The 8,301-nt window shown below is 61.2% G+C and overlaps 1 protein-coding gene across 1 annotated transcript; it reads left to right on the forward strand.

Annotated features, from left to right (window-relative positions):
• The first annotated feature begins 431 nt into the window (after positions 1 to 431).
• On the forward strand, positions 432 to 8,082 carry LOC139263729 (uncharacterized). Its single transcript, XM_070879761.1, has 3 exons — positions 432 to 779; positions 2,036 to 2,290; positions 7,840 to 8,082. The coding sequence occupies exons 1-3, from the start codon at positions 432 to 434 to the stop codon at positions 8,080 to 8,082; spliced, it is 846 nt and encodes a 281-aa protein (XP_070735862.1).
• The last annotated feature ends 219 nt before the right edge of the window (positions 8,083 to 8,301 follow it).

Consider the following 8,301-nt stretch of genomic DNA (forward strand, 5'->3'; position numbering starts at 1 on the left):
ATGGTGAACACGGTTCGTGCGGTGATGGTGAACCCGGCGAGGGTGGTGATGGTGAACACGGTTCGGGCGGTGATGGTGAACACGGTTCAGGCGGTGATGGTGAACCCGGTTTTGGCAGTGATGTTGAACGCGGCGAGGGTGGTGATGGTGTACACGGTTCGGGCAGTGATGGTGAACACGGTTCAGGCGGTGATGGTGAACCCGGTTCGGGCGGTGATGGTGATCCCGGTGAGAAGGTGATGGTGAACCCGGCGCAGTCGGTGATGGTGAACAAGGTTCGGACGGTGATGGTGAACACGGTTCGGGCGATGATGGTGAACCCGGCGAAGGCGGTGATGGTGAACCCGGTTCGGGCGGTGATGGTGAACGCGGCGAGGGTGGTGATGGTGAACACGGTTCGGGCGGTGATGGTGAACACGGTTCAGGCGGTGATGGTGAACACGGTTCGGGCGGTGATGGTGAACACGGTTCGGGCGCTGATGGTGAACACGGTTCGGGCGGTGATAGTGAACACGGTTCGGTCGCTGATGGTGAACACGGTTCGGGCGGTGATGGTGAACGCGGCGAGGGTGGTGATGGTGAACACGGTTCGGGCGGTGATAGTGAACAATGTTCGGGCGCTGATGGTGAACCTGGTTCGAGCGGTGATGGTGAACCCGGCGTGGGCGGTGATGGTGAACAAGGTTCGGGCTGTGATGGTGAACATGTTTCAGGCGGTGATGGTGAACACGCTTCGGGCGGTGATGGTGAACGCGGCGAGGGTGGTGATGGTGAACACGGTTCGGGCGGTGATAGTGAACAATGTTCGGGCGCTGATGGTGAACCTGGTTCGGGCGGTGATGGTGAACCCGGCGTGGGCGGTGATGGTGAACAAGGTTCGGGCTGTGATGGTGAACATGTTTCAGGCGGTGATGGTGAACACGCTTCGGGCGGTGATGGTGAACGCGGCGAGGGTGGTGATGGTGAACACGGTTCGGGCGGTGATGGTGAACACGGTTCAGGCGGTGATGGTGAACCCGGTTCGGGCGGTGATGGTGAACACGGTTCGGGCGCTGATGGTGAACACGGTTCGGGCGGTGATGGTGAACACGGTTCGGGCGCTGATGGTGAACACGGTTCAGGCGGTGATGGTGAACACGGTTCGGGCGGTGATGGTGAACACGGTTCAGGCGGTGATGGTGAACAAGGTTTGGGCTGTGATGGTGAACATGTTTCAGGCGGTGATGGTGAACAAGGTTCGGGCTGTGATGGTGAACATGTTTCAGGCGGTGATGGTGAACACGGTTCGGGCGGTGATGGTGAACCCGGCAAGGGTGGTGATGGTGAACACGGTTCGGGCGGTGATGGTGAACGCGGCGAGGGTGGTGATGGTGAACACGGTTCGGGCGGTGATCGTGAACATGGTTCGGGCGGGGATGGTGAACCCAGCGCGGGCATTGATGGTGAACACGGTTCGGGCGGTGATGGTGAACACGGTTCGGGCGCTGATGGTGAACACGGTTCGGGTGGTGATGGTGCACACGGTTCGGGCGGTGATGGTGAACACGGTTCGGGCGCTGATGGTGAACACGGTTCGGGCGGTGATAGTGAACATGGTTCGGGCGGTGATGGTGAACCCGGCGAGGGTGGTGATGGGGATAACGGTTCGGGCGGTGATGGTGAATGCGGCGAGGGTGGTGATGGTGAACACGGTTCGGGCGGTGATCGTGAACATGGTTCGGGCGGTGATGGTGAACCCAGCGCGGTCAGTGATGGTGAACACGGTTTGGGCGGTGATGGTGAACACGGTTCAGGCGGTGATGGTGAACCCGGTTCGGGCGGTGATGGTGAACCCGGTTCGGGCGGTGATGGTGAACACGGTTCGGGCGCTGATGGTGAACACGGTTTGGGCGGTGATAGTGAACATGGTTCGGGCGGTGATGGTGAACCCAGCGCGGGCGGTGATGGTGTACACGGTTCGGGCGGTGATGGTGAACACGGTTCAGGCGGTGATAGTGAACCCGGTTCGGGCGGTGATGGTGATCCCGGTGAGAAGGTGATGGTGAACCCGGCGCAGTCAGTGATGGTGAACAAGGTTCGGACGGTGATGGTGAACACGGTTCGGGCGATGATGGTGAACTCGGCGAAGGCGGTGATGGTGAACACGGTTCGGGCGGTGATGGTGAACCCGGCGTGGGCGGTGATGGTGAACACGGTTCGGGCGGTGATGGTGAACATGGTTCAGGCGGTGTTGGTGAACCCGGTTCGGGCGGTGATGGTGAACGCGGCGAGGGTGGTGATGGTGAACACGGTTCGGGCGGTGATGGTGAACACGGTTCAGGCGGTGATGGTGAACACGGTTCGGGCGGTGATGGTGAACACGGTTCGGGCGCTGATGGTGAACACGGTTCGGGCGGTGATAGTGAACACGGTTCGGTCGCTGATGGTGAACACGGTTCGGGCGGTGATGGTGAACGCGGCGAGGGTGGTGATGGTGAACACGGTTCGGGCGGTGATAGTGAACAAGGTTCGGGCGCTGATGGTGAACCCGGTTCGGGCGGTGATGGTGAACCCGGCGTGGGCGGTGATGGTGAACAAGGTTCGGGCTGTGATGGTGAACATGTTTCAGGCGGTGATGGTGAACCCGCTTCGGGCGGTGATGGTGAACGCGGCGAGGGTGGTGATGGTGAACACGGTTCGGGCGGTGATGGGGAACACGGTTCAGGCGGTGATGGTGAACCCGGTTCGGGCGGTGATGGTGAACACGGTTCGGGCGCTGATGGTGAACACGGTTCGGGCGGTGATGGTGAACACGGTTCGGGCGCTGATAGTGAACACGGTTCGGGCGGTGATGGTGAACACGGTTCGGGCGCTGATGGTGAACACGGTTCGGGCGCTGATGGTGAACACGGTTCGGGCGGTGATAGTGAACATGGTTCGGGCGGTGATGGTGAACCCAGCGCGGGCGGTGATGGTGAACACGGTTCGGGTGGTGATGCTGAACGCGGCGAGGGTGGTGATGGTGAACACGGTTTGGGCGGTGATCGTGAACATGGTTCGGGCGGTGATGGTGAACCCAGCGCGGGCAGTGATGGTGAACACAGTTCGGGCGGTGATGGTGAACACGGTTCAGGCGGTGATGGTGAACACGGTTCGGGCGGTGATGGTGAACACGGCGAGGGTGGTGATGGTGAACACGGTTCAGGCGGTGATGGTGAACACGGTTCAGGCGGTGATGGTGAACCCGGTTCGGGCGGTGATGGTGAACATGGTTCGGGCGCTGATGGTGAACACGGTTCGGGCGGTGATAGTGAACATGTTTCGGGCGGTGATGGTGAACCCAGCGCGGGCGGTGATGTTGAACTCGGTTCGGGCATTGATGGTGAACACTGTTCGGGCGGTAATGGTGAACCCGGCGAGGGCGGTGATGGTGAACACGATTCGGGCGTTGATGGTGAACACGGTTCGGGCGGTGATGGTGAACCCGGTTCGGGCAGCGAAGGTGACCACGGTTCGGGTGGTGATGGTGATCCCTGTGAGAAGGTGACGGTGAACCCAGCGCGGGCGGTGATGGTGAACACGGTTCGGACGGTTATGGTGAACACGGCTCGGGCGGTGATGGTGAACCCGGTTCAGGCGGTGATGGTGAACCCGGTTCGGGCGGTGATGGTGAACGCGGCGAGGGTGGTGATGGTGAACACGGTTCGGGCGGTGATGGTGAACACGGTTCAGGCGGTGATGGTGAACCCGGTTCGGGCGGTGATGTTGAACACGGTTCGGGCGCTGATGGTGAACACGGTTCGGGCGGTGATGGTGAACACGGTTCAGGCGCTGATGGTGAACCCGGTTCAGGCGGTGATGGTGAACACAGTTCGGGCGGTGATGGTGAACACGGTTCGTGCGCTGATGGTGAACACGGTTCGGGCGGTGATAGTGAACATGGTTCGGGCGGTGATGGTGAAGCCAGCGCGGGCGGTGATGGTGAACACGGTTCGGTCGGTGATGGTGAACACGGTTCAGGCGGTGATGGTGAACGCGGTTCGGGCGGTGATGGTGAACACGGTTCGGGCGCTGATGGTGAACACGGTTCGGGCGGTGATGGTGAACACGGTTCGGGCGCTGATGGTGAACCCGGTTCAGGCGGTGATGGTGAACACGGTTCGGGCGGTGATGGTGAACACGGTTCGGGCGCTGATGGTGAACACGGTTCGGGCGGTGATAGTGAACATGGTTCGGGCGGTGATGGTGAACCCAGCGCGGGCGGTGATGGTGAACACGGTTCGGGCGGTGATGGTGAACCCGGCGAGGGTGGTGATGGTGAACACGGTTCGGGCGGTGATGGTGAACGCGGCGAGGGTGGTGATGGTGAACACGGTTTTGGCGGTGATCGTGAACGTGGTTCGGGCGGTGATGGTGAACCCAGCGCGGGCAGTGATGGTGAACACAGTTCGGGCGGTGATGGTGAACACGTTTCAGGCGGTGATGGTGAACCCGGTTCGGGCGGTGATGGTGAACACGGCGAGGGTGGTGATGGTGAACACGGTTCAGGCGGTGATGGTGAACACGGTTCGGGTGGTGATGGTGAACACGATTCGGGCGTTGATGGTGAACACCGTTCGGGCGGTGATGGTGAACCCGGTTCGGGCAGCGAAGGTGAACACGGTTCGGGTGGTGATGGTGATCCCTGTGAGAAGGTGACGGTGAACCCACCGCGGGCGGTGATGGTGAACACGGTTCGGACGGTTATGGTGAACACGGTTCGGGCGGTGATGGTGAACCCGGTTCAGGCGGTGATGGTGAACCCGGTTCGGGCGGTGATGGTGAACGCGGCGAGGGTGGTGATGGTGAACACGGTTCGGGCGGTGATGGTGAACACGGTTCAGGCGGTGATGGTGAACCCGGTTCGGGCGGTGATGGTGAACACGGTTCGGGCGCTGATGGTGAACACGGTTCGGGCGGTGATGGTGAACACGGTTCGGGCGCTGATGGTGAACACGGTTCGGGCGGTGATGGTGAACACGTTTCGGGCGGTGATGGTGAACACGGTTCGGGTGCTGATGGTGAACACGGTTCGGGCGGTGATAGTGAACATGGTTCGGGCGGTGATGGTGAACCCAGCGCGGGAGGTGATGGTGAACACGGTTCGGGCGGTGATGGTGAACCCGGCGAGGGTGGTGATGGTGAACACGTTTCGGGCGGTGATGGTGAACGCGGCGAGGGTGGTGATGGTGAACACGGTTTGGGCGGTGATCGTGAACGTGGTTCGGGCAGTGATGGTGAACCCAGCGCGGGCAGTGATGGTGAACACAGTTCGGGATGTGATGGTGAACACGGTTCAGGCGGTGATGGTGAACCCGGTTCGGGCGGTGATGGTGAACACGGCGAGGGTGGTGATGGTGAACACGGTTCAGGCGGTGATGGTGAACACGGTTCGGGCGGTGATGGTGAACACGGTTCGGGCGCTGATGGTGAACACGGTTCGGGCGGTGATAGTGAACATGGTTCGGGCGGTGATGGAGAACCCAGCGCGGGCGGTGATGGTGAACACGGTTCAGGCGGTGATGGTGAACCCGGTTCGGGCGGTGATGGTGAACACGGTTCGGGCGGTGATGGTGAACACGTTTCGGGCGGTGATGGTGAACACGGTTCGGGCGCTGATGGTGAACACGGTTCGGGTGGTGATAGTGAACATGGTTCGGGCGGTGATGGTGAACCCAGCACGGGAGGTGATGGTGAACACGGTTCGGGCGGTGATGGTGAACCCGGCGAGGGTGGTGATGGTGAACACGGTTTGGGCGGTGATCGTGAACGTGGTTCGGGCAGTGATGGTGAACCCAGCGCGGGCAGTGATGGTGAACACAGTTCGGGATGTGATGGTGAACACGGTTCAGGCGGTGATGGTGAACCCGGTTCGGGCGGTGATGGTGAACACGGCGAGGGTGGTGATGGTGAACACGGTTCAGGCGGTGATGGTGAACACGGTTCGGGCGGTGTTGGTGAACACGGTTCGGGCGCTGATGGTGAACACGGTTCGGGCGGTGATGGTGAACACGGTTCGGGCGGTGATAGTGAACATGGTTCGGGCGGTGATGGTGAACCCAGCGCGGGAGGTGATGGTGAACACGGTTCGGGCGGTGATGGTGAACCCGGCGTGGGTGGTGATGGTGAACACGGTTTGGGCGGTGATCGTGAACGTGGTTCGGGCAGTGATGGTGAACCCAGCGCGGGCAGTGATGGTGAACACAGTTCGGGATGTGATGGTGAACACGGTTCAGGCGGTGATGGTGAACCCGGTTCGGGCGGTGATGGTGAACACGGCGAGGGTGGTGATGGTGAACACGGTTCAGGCGGTGATGGTGAACACGGTTCGGGCGGTGATGGTGAACACGGTTCGGGCGCTGATGGTGAACACGGTTCGGGCGGTGATAGTGAACATGGTTCGGGCGGTGATGGAGAACCCAGCGCGGGCGGTGATGTTGAACTCGGTTCGGGCGTTGATGGTGAACACTGTTCGGGCGGTGATGGTGAACCCGGCGAGGGCGGTGATGGTGAACACGGTTCGGGCGGTGATGGTGAACGAGGCGAGGGTGGTGATGGTGAACACGGTTTGGGCGGTGATCGTGAACATGGTTCGGGCGGTGATGGTGAACCCAGCGCGGGCAGTGATGGTGAACACAGTTCGGGCAGTGATGGTGAACACGGTTCAGGCGGTGATGGTGAACCCGGTTCGGGCGGTGATGGTGAACACGGTTCAGGCGGTGATGGTGAACACGGTTCAGGCGGTGATGGTGAACCCGGTTCGGGCGGTGATGGTGAACATGGTTCGGGCGCTGATGGTGAACACGGTTCGGGCGGTGATAGTGAACATGGTTCGGGCGGTGATGGTGAACCCAGCGCGGGCGGTGATGTTGAACTCGGTTCGGGCGTTGATGGTGAACACTGTTCGGGCGGTGATGGTGAACCCGGTTCGGGCGGTGATGGTGAACACGATTCGGGCGTTGATGGTGAACACGGTTCGGGCAGCGAAGGTGAACATGGTTCGGGTGGTGATGGTGATCCCTGTGAGAAGGTGACGGTGAACCCAGCGCGGGCGGTGATGGTGAACACGGTTCGGACGGTTATGGTGAACACGGTTCGGGCGGTGATGGTGAACCCGGTTCAGGCGGTGATGGTGAACCCGGTTCGGGCGGTGATGGTGAACGCGGCGAGGGTGGTGATGGTGAACACGGTTCGGGCGTTGATGGTGAACACTGTTCGGGCGGTGATGGTGAACCCGGCGAGGGCGGTGATGGTGAACACGGTTCGGGCGGTGATGGTGAACGCGGCGAGGGTGGTGATGGTGAACACGGATTGGGCGGTGATCGTGAACATGGTTCGGGCGGTGATGGTGAACCCAGCGCGGGCAGTGATGGTGAACACAGTTCGGGCGGTGATGGTGAACACGGTTCAGGCGGTGATGGTGAACCCGGTTCGGGCGGTGATGGTGAACACGGTTCAGGCGGTGATGGTGAACACGGTTCAGGCGGTGATGGTGAACCCGGTTCGGGCGGTGATGGTGAACATGGTTCGGGCGCTGATGGTGAACACGGTTCGGGCGGTGATAGTGAACATGGTTCGGGCGGTGATGGAGAACCCAGCGCGGGCGGTGATGTTGAACTCGGTTCGGGCGTTGATGGTGAACACTGTTCGGGCGGTGATGGTGAACCCGGCGAGGGCGGTGATGGTGAACACGATTCGGGCGTTGATGGTGAACACGGTTCGGGCGGTGATGGTGAACCCGGTTCGGGCAGCGAAGGTGAACACGTTTCGGGCGTTGATGGTGAACACGGTTCGGGCGCTGATGGTGATCCCGGTGAGAAGGTGATGGTGAACACGGCACGGGCGGTGAAGGTGAACAAGGTTCGGACGGTGATGGTGAACACGGTTCGGGCGTTGATGGTGAACACTGTTCGGGCGGTGATCGTGAACCCGGCGAGTGCGATGATGGTGAACACGATTCGGGCTTTGATGGTGAACGCGGTTCGGGCGGTGATGGTGAACCCGGTTCGGGCAGTGAAGGTGAACACGGTTCGGGCGGTGATGGTGATCCGGGTGAGAAGGTGACGGTGACCCTGGCGAAGGCGGTGATGGTGAACACGGTTCGGGCGGTGATGGTGAACCCGGCGTGGGCAGTGATGGTGAACACGGTTCGGGCGGTGATGGTGAACACGGTTCCGGCGGTGATGGTGAACACGGTTCGGGCAGTGATGGTGAACACGGTTCGGGCGCTGATGGTGAACACGGTTCGGGCGGTGATAGTGAACATGGTTCGGGCGGTGATGG

This window comes from Pristiophorus japonicus, chromosome 5 (genome assembly GCF_044704955.1).
Source record: "Pristiophorus japonicus isolate sPriJap1 chromosome 5, sPriJap1.hap1, whole genome shotgun sequence".
Lineage (NCBI taxonomy): Eukaryota > Metazoa > Chordata > Chondrichthyes > Pristiophoridae > Pristiophorus > Pristiophorus japonicus.